Raw genomic sequence first — 24,559 nt, 5'->3', positions numbered from 1 at the left:
TAACGAATAGAAATCAAGTTTTCATTAAATTACAGCAGAAAAAATTATTTTTGATGTTCGACATTTCTTTTTTTTTTTTCTGTAACAGAGCAAGAACTACAAAATTGAACTTTATATTAGTACACATTGGCATTATAAAGCCTGTTTCTTCTATAGCTCTCTTCCTAAACCTATCTCTGCCTGCTTTGTTACTTGATTACTTTAACAAACCTTAACAAGTTAAGCCACTCATTGGAACATTTGGGGTTGAAAAAAATATATCAAGCTTCCAAGAAAAAATTATGCATTCCTATTCTAACAACAACGTACTCTGTTAATTTAGAGTCGCAAGCCAAATGGTGGACTCGCTTACTACCTCCTTCGCCTGTTAATATTGGACTCAAAAGCCAAACAGAGACTTTCTCCTACTTCCACCTTCGCCATATTGGTCATTCCATTTTCTCAGCTCATTCATGCTTGCAGCATCATATGCAACTGATGGCCCCACCTGAGTATTGTGAACATGAAACAGTTTTAGAAAACCTTCATGAACTTATCGCCACGCTACTAACCAACTGTTAAAATCCATGATGGAAACAAGAGAGGTAATGTAAAAGATCAGCAGATACAATGCTTGCACCATGTTCTATGAGCCATATCTTTGCACAAAATATTGACACTTTCCTCCTACTTTATAGAGGAACCTATTGAAATCTATCATTACAAATTTAATATCTGGCCCTTCAGTTAGAATTCCCAGTTAAGATCATTTACCTTCGCTTTTGACTGAATGAAATCGTCTACAGTGAGAGGTCTTAACACTGGAATTCCATCTTTTCTACTTCCCAGTGATTCAGGCTGAGAAAAGAAATAGGGAAGGAATTAGAAGAAGCATGACAACAATTTTTCATTATTGATTAAAAAAGTAAATGACATAATATATCTCCGTGGAGAAGTTTCATTTAGGAAAAGAAATTTTTTGACAATAAAGGAGAATAAAAAGGCCATGTGGAATGGCCACCAAAAATATGCTGGCCAGACTTGGTCATCCATTATTTATTCAGGTCCATGCAGGATGAGAACACTGCACCTGCAGGAATAGGCTCCTAATATATGTGGTTTAGAAAAAGGACATAATAGTGTTCAACACATGTCATGATTTAATTGCCAAAGTTGAGCAAAATATTCACTGTTATACAGGCAAAGATTTTGAGGGAACTTTCCGACACCACTATGATAGATCAAATTGAAGGTTCGAAGAGGATGAAACAATTAACACCAAATTTAAGACCAACCATAACTACAGTAACTTTCATGCAGCATCACTCATACATGGCTATCCTAATATGGGCTTACTTTGCCCTGACAAAGAATAAACAGCCCTTGAAAAAGTGCTAGATATTATCACCAATTTACAGATTGGACTTACCTCCTTCTCTTCTTCTAGTATCTCTTGAACAGGTCTATAAGCTGCCGCAATGCACAGGTTCTGTAGATGATGCCAGAGCAAAAAAATTGGTAATGAACAAGACACAACTTAAAAATATGCCAGCATATAATAGTTTGACATGATAATCTATTACCTTCAAATCACTGCCAGAATAACCATCAGTTGCATTTGCAAGATTCTCATAGGGGAATTCCGACTCCAAATTTTCCCGAGCAAGAATTATTTTTAGTATCTTTAAGCGATTTGCTGCATCTGGTAGGTCAACATATATCCTGAAATATAACCCCATAATTACCAGCAGCTTTACGTCTAAAGCCTATCTATGGTTTTATCCTGTTCAAATTTGACATGAGTCCATTCTTGGAAAGATATCCATACTAGATGCATCTGGTATTAGTGAAGCACCAGATTAATGAGGAAGCAATATGAATTTGTGGCTAGGAAGTTTGAGTTACCATTTGTAAATATAACAAAAAGATACCTCCTAGGTAAACGGCGAATAACAGCATCATCAAGATCAAAGGGACGATTTGTTGCACCAAGTATAAGGATCTTCTGGTTCTCCTTTGATCTCAAACCATCCCATGCAGCCATAAACTCATTCCGCATCCTTCTAGTTGCCTCGTGCTCAAATGAACCACCACGAGCACCAAGTAAGCTATCAACCTGTTTTGATCCAACACAACAATAACAGATGAAGAAAACACATCAAGAAGTATGATCCAGTTTTAAGAGAGGAAAAAACATGTAGACTATGTGCTTCAGCCAAGCATTAATGCTATGCAAAGAATAAAGAATTTCACCATGTACTTGCATTGTTTAGATTACAAATATCTTGTATTTAAAGAGTGTTATATGATTAGAAATGTTTCATCACATCCAAGCACAAAGCCAATCATTCTTTCTGCTGCAAACCTTCTAGTAGAAGCTTTGATTTTGACTAAAAAAGCGACTCTGGCATAAGAGATCCAGACCTAACAGAGAAAGAATCTTAATTTTAAGGGGCAACAGTGTGTCAAACCAGCAGAAGCGGTTTCTGAATTTCTGTCGTCACAGGTGAACTGAGCAGTTTGTGCCAAACCATTTTGGTCTGAGCTGTACAATGGTTGAACAGCACTGGAACTTTTCGACAGTTGCTTTATAGAATGAACAACACCAAAGCTGACCAATAATGATTATATTGATACAACTGGTCTCACATACGAAATATTCACCATTAGACCCTTATGTAGTTTTTCAACTATAAATAATCAAATGTGAGTCCATTGTTCCATAATTAGAGGCAGTCAGCGTACAATTCTTGAGAGTTCAAAATACATTAGTAACTTAATGCTGACACATGGAACAAATCAGGATCAAGCACACTAGGATTCTGTTAAGAATATGAGACGAACATCCTGTTTATGAAAATGATGTTTAAGCATAATGAGAACAAGTGGCATCACGTGAAATAGGAGTTTTACCTCATCAACAAAAATTATTACAGGAGACAGCTTACTGGCAAATGAGAAGAGTGCCTTGGTAAGCTTTTCAGCATCTCCAAACCACTGCAAAAGGAGAAATTAGGTAAATACAAAAGTAGTTCAATAAAGTTTTAGAGGAAGCAATCAGGCTTTCAGAAAAAATGACCATAAGCAACATAAAAAAGAGACCCAAGACACCCTTGAGAGGAAGAAGTAGATTGACAACAATAAAAATGCCTCAGTCCCAAACAAGTTTGGGTTGGCTAGATTGACAACATGAATATTTTTTCATTTTGTTTTGATAGGTAACAAGAATTTTCTGATTTATCATGCTTGAAACAGAGTTCCAGTCACAATATACCTTTATATCATAAAAATTGCTAACTAAGACTAATTGTAACCACAAACAATGTTACCACCAAACATTTTGAAACAATGTTCTCTATGGAGCAACCACCTGTTTTTGTTGCGAGGGTGAATCTGGCAGCCATGTATGTTGATTGCATAGGGGTCACTCTATGTATGGTCTGACACGGTCTCCTCGAGCTTGGTATGGGAAGTTAAGCACAATAATTCAGGAGTTTGCATCACTCATAGTTGAGCTGATTACTTTCTATTTTATCAATATTCTGCACGAAATCTGAGTATTTATTTGATTGTTTACGTTGATGATATCATTATCACCGGCAATGATCAAGATGATATTACTAATTTGAATCAACATCTATTTCAGCATTTCAAGACTAGACCTCAGCAGATTGAAATATTTTCCAGGTATTGATGTTACACAGTCTAGATCATGTATTTTTATTTCAGCACACGTATGCCTCAGACATTCTTTAAGAGACAAGAATGGTGGCAGGTAGACCCATTGACACTCATGCAGGTTCGAATATTGAACTCCTTCTAAGACGGGGGGGTGGAGGCACTCAGTAATCCTGAAAGGTAGACGGCTAGTTGGAAATTTGAATTATCTCACAATGACTAAACCTGATATCTCTTTTCCTGTGAGTGTTGTAAGTCAGTTTATGACTTTCCTTGTGATAATTATTCGGATGCAATTGTTCCGCAATACATAAAGTCAGGTAAAGATATACTCTTTGAGGATCAAGGCCATGCACATATCCGTGGATATACAAACATTGATTGGGCAGGATCACCCTTTTATCGACATTCTACATCTTTATATTGGGTTTTAGTATGAGGTAATTTAGCGTCATAGGAGAGTAAAAATTGTGGTTGCTCGATATAGTGCAGAAGCAGAATATCGAACAATAGATGTAATAATTTGTGAGCTAGTTTGGATCAAACAGTTGCTAAGAGAACTAAAATTTGGAGAAATCGGTGAGATGGAACTTGTGTAAGATACTCAAGTGGTCTATCATATGCATCAAATCCAATATTACATGAAAGGACTAAGAACATTGTTGATTGTCACTTTGTCAAAGAAAAGATACTCTCAAGAGATATTGTTACAAAATTTTTGAAGTCAAGTATTCAACTTACCAATATCTTCACCAAGTCTTTCACAGGCCCTCGTATTAATTACATCGGTAACAAGCTAGGTACAAATAATTTGTATGCACCAGCTTAAGGGGAGTGTTAGAATAGGAATAGGAATAGTATCCTACATGGTAAAGGATTGTATTATAGTGTCAATAAGTAGGTTCTGTGTATTGTGTAATATACTGAAGATACACAATTCAACAATATTTTTCTCCAATATTACTCACAATATTGTTCACTAAGTGTATAAACATTTTTGCGGAAAAAGTTGGCTATGTGGGTGTAAACTGAAATATGGCTACATGGGTGCGCAATGTATTGTGTTGGGCTATATATATTTGAGAAAAAACCTTTTTTCTTTTTAGTATAAGAATACGTACACATCAGCGTTATGCTCTAATCTAAATAAAAATTTGATCTTTTCTGTTGATAATTGATAACAAAAATCACAAGACAAAGTACCTAACAGGAGATTTCCCAGAAAAATCTAATGTTTTAAAAATAAGACAAGTCCTTTTCTCAACTTACCTTTGATGTAAGGGTTGAACCAGTAATACTGATGAAATTAGCCCCAGCTTCCGTTGCAAGAGCCTTAGCAACAAGAGTTTTTCCAGTTCCAGGAGGCCCAAAGAGTAAAATCCCCTTGCAAGGCTGATTAAGAAAAAGATAAAATAACTAAACAGTACATAAAACGTCCTATTTTTATTTTTTAAGAGGGGTTGCTAGCATGAAGAATAAAATACCCGCAACAGATTTCCATGGGAGAAAAGCTCTGGTCTCCGCATTGGTAGGATTACAAGTTCATTCAATGCCTTCTTTACTTCCTCAAGAGCACCGATATCATCAAATTTGACTCCGATTTCACCTTGTGGAACGACTGCTGACACAAAGTTGTTCTCATACTCATCCTTGGCAAGATTCTACAAATTTGAAAGTGATCCATGGTAATAAAAACTAGATCCCTGAACATATTATTTTATAGGCAGAATTTATCAAAACTCCCCCCCCCCCCCCCCCAAACCCCCAAATTTGACTTTTATTTAGTGCACACCCGAACTTTACCTTGGCCAAACTACCCCTGAAATTGACAATTTGATAGTCTCAACCCATACATGCTGATGTTTTTACTTTGATTTTTTTCTCTTTCTGGCCAATTATTTAAAAACAACTTGAATTATTATCATTAGCCAAGATGTTGTAGACAAGATAACGCCGTTCCAAGTTTTTTACAGATTTGGCCCGAAAAGGATGATAAATAATTTGGTGGATTAAAAAGGTGAGAACAAAAAAATTTATTCTAAAAAATGCTACGAGGACAAAAAAATTGTGGCAGTGCGTGTGTCATACTTCCATGGGTTGAGTTTGTATAGGGAAGGATACTGAAATGTCTTGTTCAGGGATAATTAGGCCAACGTGAAGCACCGAACAAAACTCATCAAGCTCAGGGGGTCCCAATCAATTATGCCTATTTTATAGCGCAACAAATCAGGAGATAATACCTTAAGATTCTGAGAAGGCTTTTTTGACATTGTTTCTTGCTCCTTCATCCTCAAAATTGCAGTTTCAACGCTTCGCATGATAAACAGCAGAAATGAGCTTCAAGCTTGTGCAATCAAAAGATGTTGTACACGTAGAGAAAAGTAAAAATAAATTTACCTTTCACGAGGCAGATACAATCTATCCCCTTTAATAGATGGATGGACACATGTGTACAAGTAATGATTTTTGGCCCAGCCAATAACTTTCTCAGCTTCTGAAGATGTAAGAGAAACCAAAGATCAACACAATTAAGCTTTCCTTTAAAATTTATGAAATTAAGCTTTACCTTCCATAGAACCTAACAGTATCAACCTAACAGTATTCTTTATTTTGATGCAGGGTCCTTCCTAGACAGCCCCATTTCATTTGACACTATTACTATTTGGGGGAATCGCACTTTTTTCTATTACGATAATTTTTTCAGTCATTTCTTGAATATTTTTGTTCTGATTCAAGCATTTATTAAATATCTTCAATTATAAAAATTGAGCTTTACAGTACTCTTAAAAGTAAATTTAATAGTGAAAAGCAGAAAAAGTGACAGGATTAATGAGCCTTGGCGCGAAAAGAGAGAATTCAAGTGCACACTCACTTGAAGTGAAGTACAGAATTCATGAATTTAAAAACTACCAAACGTATATGGATTTAGTGCCCGTTTGCATTAACATACTTTTAGGTGCCTTTGACTTTTAAGTAGTTTTTTAGTTTTGGTGTTTGAAAAGGTTATAAAGTGCTTTTAAGAACCGACTTTTAGGCCAAAAAAGTTTTAAAATAAGTCAAAAGTTAAAAGTAGGGTACCATCTACTTGTGACGTTTAACTTTTAAGTTATAAGTAACTTTTTACAAGTCCATCCAAACAGGCCCTTAATACTATCGTGATCAAATTTAAACTAATATATACAATATGATATTAATGCAACTCCTCAAATTTGAGATTCAAAAGGCAAACCACTCATCAGGATCACTTTGCACATCGTCATTTGAAACACACACTTCTCTGAAGCACATGGCTTGCGTCACTTTGCATCACAGTGGTTCTTAATACTGATTATAACATATTTGCAAAATTAGAGGAATCGATATCCTAGTTCTATTTAGTTTAGATAGTTTCACCCAGTGCTTTGGACAGTCACTCTTTTCTAGATGGAGGGAGTATTATATTAGCGATAACATAAAGAAACCATAGTATAATCTCAATATTATCTAAAGCCCATATTTCCCTCGTATAAAACTGGAGAAAGGCACAAAAGTTGAATTCAAATACAAGTATATCTATGACCAAGTGAGCGGAACAATCATTTCTGATTTTATCCATCAAAAGAATTAAAGAACAATATATCATGATTTCACACAAACACTTACTCTGCTTGGTCAGAATCACATCATCAGTATTTACATGCAATAAATCAGTGCATGAAAGTTCGTGCTCTTCCAGAACCTGAAATATAGATAAAAGATGTGATAACTCCAGCAGACAAAAACAACCAACAATACAGAGACAATTATACGTGCGACTAAATGAGCACATAGAGGTACCCAACCATTGGCTAGAAGATCCCAAATAGAATAAAATACATCCCAGAACACATATATTTGTCCATACCTTGTATAATTCATTTAGGTTACTACGAGCTATTACAATTCTCCTGTCTTCTTCAATCTGTTTATTAAATGTCTTAAGAAGATCTTCCTCCTGCAAACAGTAAAACAACAGTGGGATAAGAAACCACCAAACGGAAAACAATGCTTAAGAAGATAAATGCACGAACAGAATAACTTCAAAGAACTACGAACAATAGCACAAAAGAAAGTGTTGTGACAACCTTCATCAAGAAGTTGAGACAATCTTCATCAAAAAATGTAAGTGTTGTGACAAAGAAATTCATATGATTTAACCTATTAGTGTCCCACATGTCAGGCGTCTTGAAGCAATAAGTGTTGGTGTGTATTCCGCTCACACTAGGAGTAAGGAAGTGAAAGCCACAATATCTCTCTTCTCTATCCACCTTGCAGGATTAAAGAAAGAAGAGCTACAGGGAGTACGGTACAGTTCCTGACATGGTCAGTTGGAAAGTCCCTACATAACTTGAGTCTTCACCTAAACAAGCAGGGACACACACACTCTCACACATATCTTACCATTTTCAGATAAAACAAAAAAAGGTATACACGGATTATTAACGCATGGTCAGCATGAGAGACCGAGCAACCGAGAGATAGAGATGGAGTAGGGATAGTTTAAAGGAGAACTCCAAATAAATTCACGGTGAGGTCATAAAGTCAACTATGCCTAATTATTTTACCATTTTCAGAGCTAAAAAAGTATATTTATAGAGTCACTGCATGCATGCTGGCCATGCATCTGCATGGGTGACCGAAAGATACAGGAGATGTGGGGATAGTTTAAAGACCAGAAACTCCAGAAACTAATTCATGATGGGCTAGGTAATCATTCATCAATGCAAGGTCCTAAATTTTGTCTATGCCTAATCATTTTATAACTTCATAATTCTAGTTATACAACTGATTGTTTCTCTCCACTACATACTTATAAGAAGAGAAGAAAAAAGAAAGATCACTTCCTTAATTGGAGTTTTATTTGCTAGATTTATACGATACAGACCACGAATTTCTAAAAGGGAAGACACAGGCAGATATAAATAATGGTAATCCACTATTATACCCTCTACTAATTTGAATGAGCTGGCTAATAATCGAAAATCTTTATTCCATTTTTAGTGATCCGCCAAGTTCAGTTAACTGTACAACTTCAACCAGACGTTTGTACAGAAAAAAATCCTACCACTAACCATCAGGGGCGCAGCATCTTCATGCAACAAGCAGGTAGAGATAATATATTTTGAGGTATTTCCCAGACTTAATCACCATCATTGAAACAGAAACAGAAAGAGAAAGAGAAAGGAGTTGAGGATTGAGATCTAAACCATCAAATTTTTGGGGATAATCGATGCCAACTCCAACACCACAAATATTACAAAAATAACATGATTGATTGAAGGAACAAAATGAAATGATATCACGCACCATTTTGTTTTAGTTAAAAACAATGCCGAAGATGTATACCTCAAAGAGATAACTCAATTTCACTGGAATAGAAATGGCTTTGTCCAAACTAAAAATCATTAATATTGCCATAAAAACCAACTTCAAGTGACTAAATCATTCCATCTTTCATGGCTTAATGCTTCATTATGCTTAAACACAGTTTCAAAAGTAAAAGAAGATCTTTGATTGATAAGAACAAGTAAATTAGCAGCGGTGAAGTATGGGAAAACAATACATAATTATGAAAAAAGTATAAGCACTGTTTCTGGTAACACACCACAAATCCATAACATCTCAGAAGTTAGAGAACATAATGCATTTGCTTTTGCACTGTTTGCCAACAGATTGTGGAGTTGTTTGGAATTTTCTAGATAGATTGGGTGATTTTAAGGGTATGCTACTTAACTGGATGTATAGGAAAAGAAATTAAATATGGGAAATCTCACACAATTAAGAAGCGAATTCTTTTCCAGACTCCAGGTTGGGGTATATATCCTGTTTCAGTGTCTTCCCTTTTGTCTTATTGTTAAACATCAACCAAAGACAGAATACATGTCTCTTAGGGAACCTTTTTATAATTTGAAATATTGGCAAACCTTTGGCTTGCGTAAAAATGAAACCTATACACAGAAAAACAGTCAACAACATGAATGATCAACCACATGTGGAGTCAATAAGGGTGGAATATAATCATCAGAAGAGCTCTTAATGACTGGGAGGTAGAGAGTATCGTCACACTGCTTCAGATATTGGGAACTTTTGACGGATGCACGAATTTTACAGACAGACTCAGGTGAAAACTAAACAGTAAAAGAGACCTTCATAATAAGTGTATTGGCAGATGAATCAAAGAGGTTCTGTAAAGGAAGAATTGGCCTTGGAAACAAGTCTGAAAATCAATATCCCTATGAAGGAGTCATTCTTATTCTGGTTGGTGATTAGGAAAGCTTGTCTAACTAAAGATAAGCTACAAAGGAGGTCTTCAGATTTGTTCAAGATGTCTTTTTGTGTGAATATAAGGGTGAAAAAAATGAACACTATTCCTACACTGCTGGACAACTATAAATATGTGGCAACTGGCACGTGTTCTTTGTATTTTAGGAATAACTTGGGTAATACCTAGTTCTACTTTGGCACTGCAGGACTGGTGGAAGATCATCCCACTTGCACATGGTGGACAGTGTGGAAAGAAAGGAATTGTAGACATTTTGAAAGCACAAGCAGTTCTATCCAGAAAATTAGGATAAAAATAATGCGTGCATTTGCTTTGTGTATTACTAATACCTTGTTTTGGTATACTTTTTCAGCCTATGTATAACTAATGCACATTACTAATACACTCTTTTGGGATTTCTATGCATTAGTAATGCAATGGGTTCTAATGCATGCATTAGCATGGTTAAAGACCCAATTGTCCCTCAAACCCTTTTCCACATGTTCTACACCATATTCATGGAGTGTATTTTTGTAAACAAATATTTCTAAGAAAATTAAGCGAAGTATGTTATTTTCAATACACCAAAATAAACACTACATAAGAAAAATCTCAGCATTAGTTATTCTTATCCACCCTACCAAAAGACCCCTTAGTATATTGAATTGGCAATATATAATTGTATAGGGTTCTAGGCAAGGGTTTAAGAATTGGCAATAAGCTAAGATTTTACTGAATACAACTGTTATTTGTCTAAAACACAAACATAGTTAGGCACTTGGCTCCAGGATAAGTGGATCACATTTGGGGAAATTTACAAATTGTGTAAAAACATTGCTTCCATATTACACATAAAAAGATAACAAAATCATTGGATGAACTAGCGACATTTCAAAAAAATCTGGTTATAATTCTACTAAGATTAAGAGGCACAAAGTGAGTACAAAATAGGAGAAGGCAGATGCGGCTTCTAAACACATCTCCTCTCCTATTGGCTCCAGCTAGGGGTGGACATGGTCCGTGGCGGAACCAGAATTTTCGGTAAAGTGGTTCAAAATCTGAAGAAATAGAAACACGAAGTAGCCAGAGGGGGTCTGACATCTACTATATATACCTAAAAAATTACTTTAACCATGTAAAATTAATATAATTTTCCAAAACCCCCTAAAGATATGGACATGGTATGATATTTGGTGTGGTATATGATATATATATTTTTTTGGTACTTGGTATTTAAAAATAAAATACCGAAATACTGAATATCAAACCGAAGTATATAGTTACATAAATATCAAATATATATTATAAAAATACAAACAAATATGCAACTAAATATTAATATAAACTAAATGTTCAGAAGTTGAAACTTTGACTACTCTATTTTGATTAAAATGTAACTGATTAACAAAACTAGTTGTTTGGACTTTATTTTGAATTTATATTTCTACATGTGTAATGTGTTAGTATGATACAATTAAGACCTATTTTAGTTGTTGAAGTCATAATACTCTATTATTATACGAATATATATCAGTCAAAGTTGAAGAAAGTATGGTTACCGAATTACCATACCATAGAATACCGAAACCGAACTTCAATATACCGAACCATACCGAATCAAATTGGCATTGTAATGGTATAAATTTTTTAGAACCACATACCAAAATTACAGTATCAAAACTTTTAAATACCAAACCGTACTATGCCATGCCACCTATAGCTAAAGCATCAGCTGATACATCACAAATTACTATCAAAATCTAAGTACTGCAATAAGCACAAAAAAACTAACCTTTGGCGGATGAATACTCATTACGTTAGAAAAGAGCTTATGTATATCGTCGTCTACAGAACGTTTAGTTGCTCTTAATCCCTCCGTTAGTCTTTTCAGAGAAAGAGGCTGAAAAAACAAAATATATAAAAAAAAAAATAGTGCATAAAATATTAAATACACCAACAAAATGCAACTAATTCAGGTGAATATTCAAATCCCCAATTTACAAGTTAACCAGATCTAACGCCTCCTATAAAGCCAGTGCACACTTGAAAGGAGATATCAAGTACAAACTAGGATATGAGTCTACAGCAGATCCAACTAGTCAGCAGTACATAAATAAAATTGAATTCAGCACTTGGTCACTGAAACATCATCTATTATAGGAAGGCCATCATTCAGTACCCAACTCAGAAGCAGCTAAATCCATTATTCAGACACCACAATGGTTTCTCATAAAGTACCCATCACACAACAGAAAACAAATAGTAGGACCTCAAAAAGTTCAAAAGGACATAATTAGACTAAAGATTACGAGGATTACCAACTTCGCAAGGCGGCCCAAATTGGGAAGAATCATGGTCTGTTGACAGATAAAAAGAAGTTAAACCGCAAAATAACTGAAAAGAGTCTAGGAATAAGACAGGTCAATTTATGGACTTACAAATTTCTCTTTTTCTTTTGACCCTGTTTCAACTTTGTTTCGACCACAGATCAAGACAATAGGTCCTGATAATTGGTCAAACATTTCTTGCACCTTGTGCACAAATTCTTTTCTATTTGCCTTGGAAACAGCTCTAGACAGCCATAATGAAGAATCCGGAAAGTACACAATAATAGGCTGTGCAAACTTCAAAACCTGCACAAAATAGAATGGTCTGAATAAGAAAAACTCGAATTTAAAATCAGTGTGGTAAAAGAACATAAAGACTATTTATCAATTAAAGCACCATACCTCACATAGCACCTCCATGGCAATGTAGCAGTCTTCAGCCTGAGCATCAAGATCATGCTCAATCTCGTTGGCTGTAAGCAGAGTAGACGGTAAAAAAAAAATATGCATATATGTTCAGATATAAAAATTTTACTGTACCTACTCAATCTACAGACCAAGTGTTGAAACTTGGAAATTGAAAATATATACTCTCTTTATGACAAATAAATTTCATGTTGAATAGCCTATTCGCAAAAGGAAAAAAAAGGTTGACAGGTCAAATAAAAGTCACCTCCACCAATATTAATATGCCAATTGTCTGTCCTCTATTAAGACAGAAAGTTTTTAGATCATCCAATGTGAAGTCACAATTAGCAGCTGACGAGTTATACCAAAACCAAGTATCTTCTTTTTTTAGTTGAGTAAGAATAGGACTTTATCACCAATTTTACTGAAATCCAGAGGAATAATACAAATCCAGATGAATAATACACACCAGGAATCCAGTATATTGATGGTTTTACATCCTGTGCTTTGGGTATCTCGTCTTCCTCTTCTTCCATGGTTTGCTTTTCACTAACGTCAAAAATTACAGCAACCTGTTCACCATTCACCTCATATATCTCACCACGTTGACCACTGGACATGGACCTGCAAAAGCATATCGGATGTAACAACTTACATGCATGCCTCTGTTAAACATGACATTTAAGCAACTCTTTACTTGAATAACTTTAAGGCAGATACATTTGTAAAATACCTAACTACTATATAGATGGTTCAAAATTAATTAAAAAGGCCTTAAACCTCTTTAAAGAACCAGGTACATTGATATTGGCCATAACATTGAGAATAACAAACAAATAACAAAAATGATGAGGACATTGACAATGATGGCGACAACAATGATTAAAAGCAGTAACAAAACTCAAGTCACTGCAGATATCCAGACCAACTGCAGCACCTTCATACTTCTCTCATATCTTAGATGTAAAACCGAAGGCTTGCACTAGCACAAGAACATTGCACTATATCACTATGAACATCAAAGAACATTACGAAAGAAGCCAGAAGGAATCCTGGTGGATGATGAGCAAAAAAGCCCCACCACCATCCAAAATATATTACGTCTTTCCAGTGAGAAAGGACGTCAAAGATACAATCATGCGTCCAAGCACCAAATGGAGAAAAATTTCTCTATAGCACTTGTGACGACTTACCAACCCACCTTCCATGAATAACAGTGTAAGCATTCGTTGGACCACCAGAAGTAGGTATCTTCCCCAATAAAATCCTGTGAGAATTGGAGTCAATTACTAAATGCCGCTTAATGCAAAGTTCACATGGGTTATGCTAATGCTAAGACCTCCGGTCTACGAAAAAACTCTCAGCTCTATTCGCAAGCAAAGCATGGACAGGAAGAAAAAAACAAAGCTGCATGACGTTCTGCAAACAATTTCTTATATAAAGAGATAAGACACCCAAAATTGTTTTAAGTACAGTAAAGAAAATGAAATGAGTTAAAGTCTGCTTTCTAACTCCAAAGCTTTAAACATGATGCACCTCCTAAATCTGTCACTTTCCTTTTTCCTCTCTTGTCAGTTTCCTACAATAGCAAATCCATAAAATTCAAAGAAATTCAGACATCCCATTTAATGTTACCCAACTCCAACAATTTCCATCAATATGCGACAATCTACTTTATACTGTTTTAGCTTTGCTATGATATCAGTTCACCAAACAATCACCACATTTATGCATTCCAATATTTGTGTGTCAAGCGTCACTAGTATATACAGGGCATCTGAAGTGTGAAGCACAAAGTATGACAGATACTTCAAAATAATCGGCTCCTGTGATCGGGAATGAACTGACTTCAAAATAATCTGTTCCTGTATCAATAATGAACCTCCCAGTATATTTGTTGTCAAATCAATTTTATGCAGGACATTATTAAGCACTACAACACATGTTGGAACAAAAGAAAGCTGATTTCATCTTATTAACAATAGATTCCTCCATATATAACACTGTGAAACAAGATATATATCAGATTGCATTCCGTTTCAGTTTCGGAAACGGTAGTTTAAAGGGTGAAACCATGAATAGGCAGAAGGAGTGTTTCAGGAATAGTGTTTAGAGACCTAAAAAAGATCTTCACAAATTTTTTGTTTAGCCCTTTTACTTTCCTTGTTCTACATTGAGGGAATTTCCTCCTCATGCTCTTCATTGTCTTTTGGGTGAATCATCTTTCAGGGTGTTAATTGAACATCTCAGCAATTAACAAAAATCTTGCCCGCATCTGATCCTAAGAACAGCTAGGATTTCCAGAAGAAGTTTTGATGAGAAATAAAAAGGTACATTGATAATTCAAATGGAAGAAACTGATGCAGCCACTGTCAAAGTAACAGAAGAAAAGCAAGGATTGGCATAATTTGATCCTTCTACAGCCAAATATTAATTTGTGGAATGCCTTGTGAATTATTACACTTGCTTGCACCTATCTGCTATTTCCTGTCAGCTACCGAAACTTCTCCAATAGTACAAATCACTACGCTTTACCTCTTTCTATATGACTACATGGATTTTTTTAACAAAGGTACCATTCAGCCGAACAACATAGCAGTCTTCTGGATCAGGAGATTAACTAACAAATATACCCAATACATAGATCATAGGTTGGTCAATTTTTCTGATTTGGTAAAAAACTTAAAAGCAGATTCTACCTCTCTTATTCTTATATCAAAATAGCCCATTGTGGTGGTGTATTCAAGAATCAAGGGAGTTCTTAAGAATTATACAATGTAGCACATGTGAGCAACGCTTGTTACATTCTTTTTTAATGAAGTCTAGTTGTTACATTCCCCAAGTCAGGCACAGCCAAGATCTGATGGGGCAGTTGTGGGTCAACTTCCAAGTATAAGCCAGGCAATATATCTTTATAATGGTCAGAGTAGCTTAAGTAGAAGCCAGGAAATATATTTTATAACGATACAAAGTAGCTTATCAAGAACTTTTTGAGATCAACCAATGCTTGACCAAAAGATTAAACCCACTTAGTTTATTACTAGAGAACTAATAGTCTCACGAAAAGAATGATTGTTTAGTAGTCTTATACAAAATTCAGAAAACAGGGAATTCAGATTCTTCCTAGAAAACTATATGTTCTCAAGGTTTAATTATCAATGTCCTGGTCTATGATACGACATGACAATAAATTCTTAATTTTATTTAAGATAATGGACAGTGAATCCACACAGAACTTATCTAATGCTACTTTTTGCAGTCGGAGGTCATCTACCAGCAAAGTCAGCTTATCGGGTTATTGGTTGCTCCTTTAAAAGCTTAATCAGTTCACAGAGCAGAGAGCTCAAAGCCTAATCGGTTATGCAACAGTTCCTAACTACCCAATGGAGGTATTACAGTGACTTCTGCATTATCTGTCTTGAAAATGGTTTAATTCATAAAGGCCTGTAAGCCTGTAAGAGAAGTTGGAGGGAAGCAGTAAAGCACAAGGCGATGCAATAGTAATATTGAAAATATGGATGAACTGGCTAAGAAAATTGGGAAGGAAGATTAACCCACTCTAGTAAACCAGCTAATTTTACGACTCTTGAAGCAGCAAGATTTGATTGTTTAAGATATCTAAGAAAACAAATAGCCAAATACTTGAGAGATGTGCCACGTAAGAAACTAACCTGTTATCGGCTTTCACAACACCAGAAGGTCCAGTATATTTAACTCGATCTCCTGTATGTAAATTAAAATGTAAATACAACGACGGAAACTACCATGTCAAAGTAAAAACAAATACTCCTCAAAAGATGGTAAATTTTGCAGTTATCCAAATTGAATATTGTTTTGCTATTTCAAGTGTCAAACTCAAATATATTGCACTGAAGCTCCCAAATGATTCTTTAATGATCATCAATCATCTTCCAATTGAGTTACTATTGGAAATTTCTGCTCCCAGTTCCTAAAGGCCTACAATATTGACAAATTCTGATTTTCATCCTTGTGATTACTGATCAAACACATAACGAATTGATATGTGCACTTTTGATCCCTATTAATGTGATCTTCAGAAACATAACGAATTATCAAGTGCTAAACCCTCTACTTTTTGATTAAATGTGCTAACCCATTTGCTTAACGATGTGTTATGTCAAATTTGTCTTGCTACTCCACATCTGAGGAAAAGATAATTCTAGAAATAGTAACATAACATATTTCCTATAAAGAGGCCAAAATTACACATCTTAGTTAATTGAATGTTAAATGTATTTAGCCAGATGGAGCAAATTCAGAACTTATCAATAACGGAAGGACTAAAAGGGCAATCATCCTGTTAATGGAAAGGGGGCAAATAACATGAATATATCCAGAACCAACATAATAATAACTGTCACTACTACAAACTACTGATCTCTTGCTACTACTAATAACAATGTTTTAGAAGGTACAAGAGTGAGAGTGACATGGAGCTCCAAAGGGTCTAAAGGATCTTTCACTGTTGCCCTCCATCTCTGCTGCGCTCCTGAAATCGAACACTTTTTTCCACCCAAATGGGAATATGAAGAATTTAATTCCGTCTTTTTCAATAAAAACCTCATTATAGGGCAATTGCAACCATCCCCAATAATCTAGATTGTTGCCCATTTCAAATGTTTCTTCAAATCTGTCTCTTGATCAGTTGAAACCCAGCCTCCTCACAGATTCCTGATCTCTTTGAAGGTAAGTTGAGACCAGAGTCATAACGGCACCCCCAAAGCTCGAAACCAAGTGGTGTTGGATTTTTGTGTTGCTAATACACATCCAATAACTGGGTTCCAACATTGGAGACTAACTTCAGTCTTCTTCCATTTCCACTCCCAAAATGATTTGTTCTGCAATATTTCTATTCGGAAATTCGAAAAGAATCATCATGTTAGCCATATCATAAATGTTTAATCCCAAATACTGCTTTCCACGTTATCGAGGTCCATCTCATGATGTCTAACAGTGAGGGGCTCTCTGTTTCTACCTCAATAAATGATGTAACAATGTACCTCTTGAACAAGCCAATTCTTTTTACTACAGGGGATATCATGCTACTAATGTCTCCTTTGGAAGAGGTAAATGTTGAGCCTCGAAAGGTATTTGAGTGCCATTAACTCTCACCAGCTACTTTAGCACAAGAGAGGTCTTCCTTAATTGATCTTGGATTCTGCCTGCATCTTAAGATTGGAGCACTGAAAGAACCTATCTATCTTAAATTCTATCTCTTTCCACCCTTTTCCACCCTGCATTTAGGATGAATCAGGGATAATAATAACTGATATTTCCAAAGCATATAGGAGTTCCTTAATTGATCTTGGAATCTGCCGGCATCTTAAGGTTGGAGCACTGAAAGAACCAGTGTTATCAAAGGCGCGCTTAAGCCCTGAAGCGAGGCTCAAAACATGTTGAGCGCTTCGCCTCGCTTCATGAGCGCTTCAGTGTCGTCATCAAGGTTCTGAGACAAACTTTTCCTTGCCAATGAGCCTCTTATGAAGAAGTGACACTAAACAATTGTTATTTCACTCTATTATTTATTTTTTTCAATTTCTTTGGTCAAAAATGTGGCATTCAAGTTTATAATTATTAGTCTTGGACTAAACATATATATTTGTATTATATTCTCCCTTTGCGCCTTTTTTCATTAAAGCCCACACTTTATTTGCGCTTTGCGCTTAAAGCCCCCACGGACCTTAGAGCTTTTTTGCGCTTTCGCTTTTGATAACACTGGAAAGAACCTATCTATCTTAAATGCTATCTCTTTTCCACCCTGCATTTAGGCTGACTCAGAGATAACAATAACTGATCTTTCCAAAGCATATGGCGAGAGAATGCTCATATATCTATCATGCTCATTCGCTTTCCTTGTGCAGAAAAACTCTGGGAGTTTCTCCTTATTATTCAACCTCCTGATTATAGTTTTCTCATCTTTGAATGCTTCTTTTAAGTATAGTGCAGATCCATCTCATGATCTTCATACTCATGGTTGATCTTCCCATCATATTAAGGCTTCTCTACACCCATTCATTCCAAGTGTCTCTACCTACTGTCCATCAAGTAATGTCAAAAAATTTGAAGCCTGCATTGAAGTAAATTCTGATTCCCTCCATCATGGAAATAGCACAGAAGCTCGGGCTGATATGCAAAGAAAGAAAGAAGGTTGAAACTACCAAAGAATGTAATTAGCTTAGGGTCAAGAAGAGGTGTTTCTGAACCAATGGTCACATGAAAAGGGTTGAACCACCCTTTGGGAAGTAGCAGAGAGGGAAGTTTGAGGCCTCATTTGTTTGCTATCATAATCACTCAGATCTTAGTCATTAAGTTTGTTGGTTTTCAAGGTCTGAAGTTTTATCATTCGGATCTTAATCTTTAGGCGTGTTTGTTTTTCTTATTTTATAACCACTTAATGAGTCTAAATAGGTATGAATGATCTACAACAAAGTCTTAATATCATTAAGATTTCTATTAAAATTTTCAACAAAGATGACAGTTCGCCGCTATTCCAACTATTCTCACCCATTACCCACAACTACTACAACCGTAATCACCACCACCTACCATCCACAACCACCACCCTCAGCCAACCACAACCAATTTTACTGCCAATAACCAAAATCAATTATCATCCCCTTAGACATCATTTGCAATCATCACCACCGACCATTATTACATCCAATTACTAACGATTCATCACCATTCACCATCGCTATATACTATCATTCCGCTACTAATTATCAGCCGCCACCAACAACCCTGATTAATCACTCCTGTCAAACACCATACCATAAGATACTATCTACAACCACCATCATCAGCCAACATCCATCTGAAATCGACACACACAATCACTATCATTTGTCATCACCACCACAACTGCCATATAAAAATTTAAAAATATTTTTACATATAATATTAGATCAATTTAGTATTTCATTTGAATTTTATATTTATTATTTTAAACGGAGACACAATTTATTTATTCAGATGTTGAGAAAACAAACCGTCTTTAACTCTTAACTATTAGGAGTCGTTTTGTGTGAAGGATAATACCAAATAGTCCTGGGATTAAATTATAGTACCACTTAAGTTATTGTTTGGTTGGAAAGTTTGGGATTACTTATCTCGGGATTAATAATTAATACTAAGATAAGTTATCCCTCCCCTTGGGTGGTATAGTAATCCCGGGATAACTTATCCCCGGATAAAATTAGTAAATGACAAAAATGTCTCTTTCAACCCTTTTGTTACATCACTTTTTACATTCATGAAGGGCATTTCTGTAAACAAATAAATTGCTCTTAAAATTTATCATTTTGAATACAACAAACCAAACACTCAATAAAAAATAATCTCATCATTACTAATCCCATCATAAATAATCCCACCATAACTTATCCAATCAAAATTAATCCCATCATAACTAATCTCATCATAATTTATCCCATTATAACTTGAATTCAAACCAAACGACCCCTTAGTATTCAAATCTTGATGTAGCATTTTATTATTCATATGTATATTCAGTTTTCAACCTATAAATCTTTATGTACATCTTAATATTGAGATGTACATTCAGATTCATACATCTAATCTTAATGAAAACAAATGAGGCCTGAGAGTGTTAAGGTGTTTCAAGGAGAGAAGAACAAGAAGAGAGCAAGTGAAGGACGAGGAGTGTTTTTTAGTGAGAGAAATCTGGATAGAAAAGTTATTCATCCAAATCATCCCCACATTTTTTCATGATTATGTTTCCTGGCTAGACTCTTAAGAGAATGTTCTCCCGCCTCTGATACCTCTCAAAATCAAGATTGTTGCATCTCCAAATCAATACCACCACATATTCATTGTTTATTTGGGTGATCTTACCTTTTCTTTTGTTAAAATGGAAGATATATTATTATATTGTTATATTCATATGGGAGGCCTATTGTTACATCAGATGGATTGGACTTAACAACCCAAATCACAAAAAAAAATTGATAAGACTAACATCACATCAACTAATCTAATCAAGCAATTTATTACCTCTCCAGTGACGAGGTTTGTTCTTTCCATCCTAATCAATACTATTTTTCAATTTACCCGTCTAAAGGAACTAATTAGTTCACTTCCCTTCTAAAATATATAAACACGATAGAGGTATCTATACCAGCTTTTGCATACTGCCCATCCCACCGGATACCGACATCCACCCCACCATTACAAGAATGGGATTCTCTGATCAACCAACAACAACATACTCAGTATGGTCCCACAAGTAGGGTATAGGGAGGATAAAGTGCACGCAAACCTTACCACTACCTTGATAGAGAAGAAGTCCAAGGTTTGCAAAAACACCAAATAAACCCTAATATTGCCTTTTAATTATTAAATTAGATCTTTCTAAACACAAATAAAAAGGTGATGCCTTGTCGCCTGGCCTTTCGGCGTCGCCACCTCGCCTTTCGTTTCCTTTCTAAACTTGCCACACCTCACCAGTAAAAGGCAACGAGGCATCGCCTTTTAAACTGATAATTAGGGCAATGGGATGAAATGGCTGGAAGATAAACTTACTAAGTCATTCCTTGAAAATTGACGAGAAGATGATTTAAAAAAATTTGCACCCAACGATGTGGCATGGCACTCAATGAAGTGAGAGAAACTATTAAAGACCAAGGTTCAAATACCACCGGATACAAAAAAGCTAGGTATTTTTTTTCATTTATCTAAGTCGTGGTAGGCAGAGTTACCCAATCCATGTATTGCTACTGCTAGGAGGTAGCAGATACGAGGTGGAATGGTCAAAGTGCATGCAAGCTGGCTGCGAGACCTCGTTAGGAAAGAAAAGAATGATTTAAGACTTTTTTATGCCACAAGTATATACAAATCTTTTAATCACTATCTTCTAGAATCTACCAAAATAGACTATGAGAGATATGAACCATTCTATATCCACTTGACCAATTCTCATAGGTGTTGTTTAAGTAGCATAATGAATATGCTAATAGAAGAAGCAATGAATTTTTTGCAAGAAAAGCTATATGTGAGGTCAAAGAGAATTGAAATATTGTAAGAGGTCCGTTTCATGAAAGCGATAAGCCAAACAAAAAAAACATGTTAGCACAGCCAAAGAGGAATTCTTTAGCAACATAGCACTTCATACCTTTTTTGAAGGGCCGTTGAGCTTTCTCTGATTGATCAACAGCATCCTGGGTTGATTCTGAAGAACTTTCGAGTTCTCCGGAAACTCTCTGCAATCCATGCAGTGTTTAAAATAAAAGCTAAGAGAAATCCATAGAACATCCCTACTCATGGATCTCTAACACCGACATATTGTAGAAATTGGTAACAATCTAAAAACATGGATGTAATCTCAACCAGAGCATATCACATATGACTCGCAAAAAAAGCTACAAGATATTCATTGGAAACAAAGAAAAGAAGATATTACACTTTAAATCCAATTCTGTAACCTACCCCGAACTCCCACCTATTGGTGACTCTAGCGAAGAGTATTCAAGGAAATATATCATATTCCTTTTCATGGATCATCTTATTTATACATTTTGGCCTAATATTCCTACTCCTCAACCAACAGAATTACCAAGTTCTCATATTTCATATGTTTGTATCCATTACACAGTTTATAGCAAGAAAGTACCAGATTTCAAATTATTTACAGCTAACACATGTTAAACGGAGATTCTTTTTCTTTTTACCAAAGATGTGGACTGCATTATTTTCACCCATTTCCGGAATTCTGTGTCTTCTTGTTGCTAGATAAAATTTTGGAATCTTTCGGATTTTACCTTCTCAAAGTCTTCAAGGTTGAATGGAATAAGTTTTTCTAAAGCTTCCACTGATGCCTCAACATCGTCTTCCTCACTAGCTTCTGACTTTGTCTCAGCGCTGCTTGTCCATTCTTCCTCATTACTTGCATCATTTGCATCTTCTATTTCAGAATCAGAAGTACACTCTTCACCTGATTCTACATCTGATTCACTTTCAGATGAGCAATCTTCACCAAAGTCCTGTGCACATGTAACTTTAGGAATATATTTGAATAAAAGCCTCTCGTTGTAAGTAGAATTAGTTTTGTTAAAAGGATACAACAACAAAAAATATATATAAATAGCTTACATATGGAGCTAGAATGCTGCTATCAAGCACCAGTAATGGTACTTCTAAATCTCGAGCAAGGGTCCGAACTAGTCTTTCTCGATAAAGCTCAGTCCCTGCAACATCATCAAGAATTCAATGTTTTTCTTTTCAAGCAATAACAAAAAGGTACACTTTATTACAGACGGGCATCTCATACCAGTCTAGAAAACTCTACCTGGTATACTCTGAAGCATGATTCTCCCACTTGAAGAACTCAAGCGGCCACCATAAGCCACAGTAACCTTCTTGTGCATTAAATGGGAAGCAACACACTCCATTAAAACATTTTTTGTATGATCACTGCAAGGTTGTTGACAAAAATTAATCCAAATTGCAACTTGCAGCAAAAGAAAATTGATCTGAAAGTCAGGAACTCACTGGATATAATAAGGAAATGTATCCCATGATAGAGCTATTTTCTCCCATGGAGCAATCCTCCGTAAGAATTCATTTTTAAATCTTTCCCGTCTACTCAGGAAAGGTGATTCTTTCTTCTTACTCTCTATAGACAGCTTTTCATTCCGGAGCCACTCCTTCTGCTCTTGCTCACCAAGCTGAGTATGTGCATCACAATGTCTCACATCTTGACCACTTTTTTCCTTCCGAACTGTTCCCTTATCAGAGCTCGTACCATCTCTCGTGTGTACATGTTTATCCTCACTTGCATCCCTACCATCACCTTTAGAGCTAAAATACCTTAAATGTGTCCACCTCCAACTAGCAGGTGAACTCCTCAACAACCTTATATTCCCCCGTTGAGAAGCAGTATGTATTGACTTGGATGTATCTAACAAAGCTCTTCCTATCACACAGCCTAGAGAGTTGCAGTCTAAAGGTATCTGTGTAACGATTGAAGATTGTGTAGGGGAGTAAGTTCTGTATCCAGAACTAACATAATGGTTAAAACGCTGAAATACAAGATTCCATCTTTGGTTGTTGCTTCTTATTCTCCTCACATACATTGCAACTTATTAAAGGTATAATAATACCTAATATAAAGCAAATGTTTACAGGATTAGTCCACAATTATCTAAAATCAAAATGCAAACATGCTATGAAAATAGCTTCATACTGCTTTCATCTGCAAAAGAAATCATAAATATTCTTTTCTGAACCTTGCAAATTTTCTTATTCTATGAAATAAACAAGTAAAAGTAATCAAATTCCTAATAGATGGACACAAGAGAGCAGCAGCAAGAAAAAAGAATGTCAACCCACAAGATGAAATAGGCAAATAAGACGAGCAAGACGAGCAATTCACAAAGACAATACAATAAAGCAATTTCAATTATCTATTATTGTTGAGTAAATGGGGGGATCCAAGAAACCAACAAAATCAATCAAAAAGATCCATTTTTTAACATAAAAATTCAATCTTTTTCATTAATATCTCTTTGCAATGCAAAATAAAGCGACTGAAACAAAGAACAGACCTTGTGTTTTTTTTTTTTTTTTGGGAGTATAATCTTGATAATAATGTAAACTCAGAAAGCAGTGGCCATAGAAGAGAAAAAGTAATTTGTAGGTGAGGTAAAGAGAAATAGGGATGACCTTTGCTTGAAAAGGGGAAGGTGACAGGAGGAGGGAGATTACCGTTTATGCTTAAGAGGTAACCTAGGAAGGAGCAACTGTGACTGCTCCGATTTTGTGTTGAGAAACACCAAAACTCTATAAAAACAAGCATCCGCACGTTTAGAGCCTCTTCTCAAATTATATAACCCAAAGCCTAAGTTTTTAC

The 24,559-nt window shown here is 35.6% G+C and overlaps 1 protein-coding gene across 6 annotated transcripts; it reads right to left on the bottom strand.

The window, feature by feature from the left end:
* Positions 1 to 24,559, bottom strand: LOC101247172 (uncharacterized). Of its 6 annotated transcripts, none has more exons than XM_069293247.1 (25): positions 24,415 to 24,559; positions 23,200 to 23,810; positions 22,997 to 23,121; positions 22,801 to 22,895; positions 22,470 to 22,691; positions 21,824 to 21,911; positions 16,344 to 16,395; positions 13,874 to 13,939; positions 13,142 to 13,296; positions 12,667 to 12,737; positions 12,376 to 12,570; positions 12,256 to 12,294; positions 11,730 to 11,837; positions 7,541 to 7,630; positions 7,300 to 7,375; positions 6,055 to 6,151; positions 5,898 to 5,967; positions 5,142 to 5,318; positions 4,927 to 5,049; positions 2,893 to 2,976; positions 1,911 to 2,095; positions 1,563 to 1,701; positions 1,409 to 1,468; positions 754 to 837; positions 1 to 487 (listed from the first exon to the last, which is right to left on the bottom strand). In XM_069293247.1, exons 2-25 carry the CDS (start codon positions 23,781 to 23,783, stop codon positions 380 to 382), a joined length of 3,093 nt encoding a protein of 1,030 aa, XP_069149348.1. In that variant the 5' UTR covers positions 23,784 to 23,810; positions 24,415 to 24,559; the 3' UTR covers positions 1 to 379. The 6 variants fall into 6 exon arrangements, with proteins under 6 accessions (XP_069149348.1, XP_069149349.1, XP_025884854.2 ...); XM_069293248.1 differs by having other exon boundaries at positions 24,373 to 24,510; XM_026029069.2 differs by having other exon boundaries at positions 24,255 to 24,509.

The sequence above is a fragment of the Solanum lycopersicum genome, chromosome 2 (genome assembly GCF_036512215.1).
Source record: "Solanum lycopersicum chromosome 2, SLM_r2.1".
NCBI classification, from domain to species: Eukaryota; Viridiplantae; Streptophyta; class Magnoliopsida; order Solanales; family Solanaceae; genus Solanum; species Solanum lycopersicum.
Note: the sequence above shows the minus strand (reverse complement) of the source record. Positions and strands in the feature narration are given on the sequence as shown.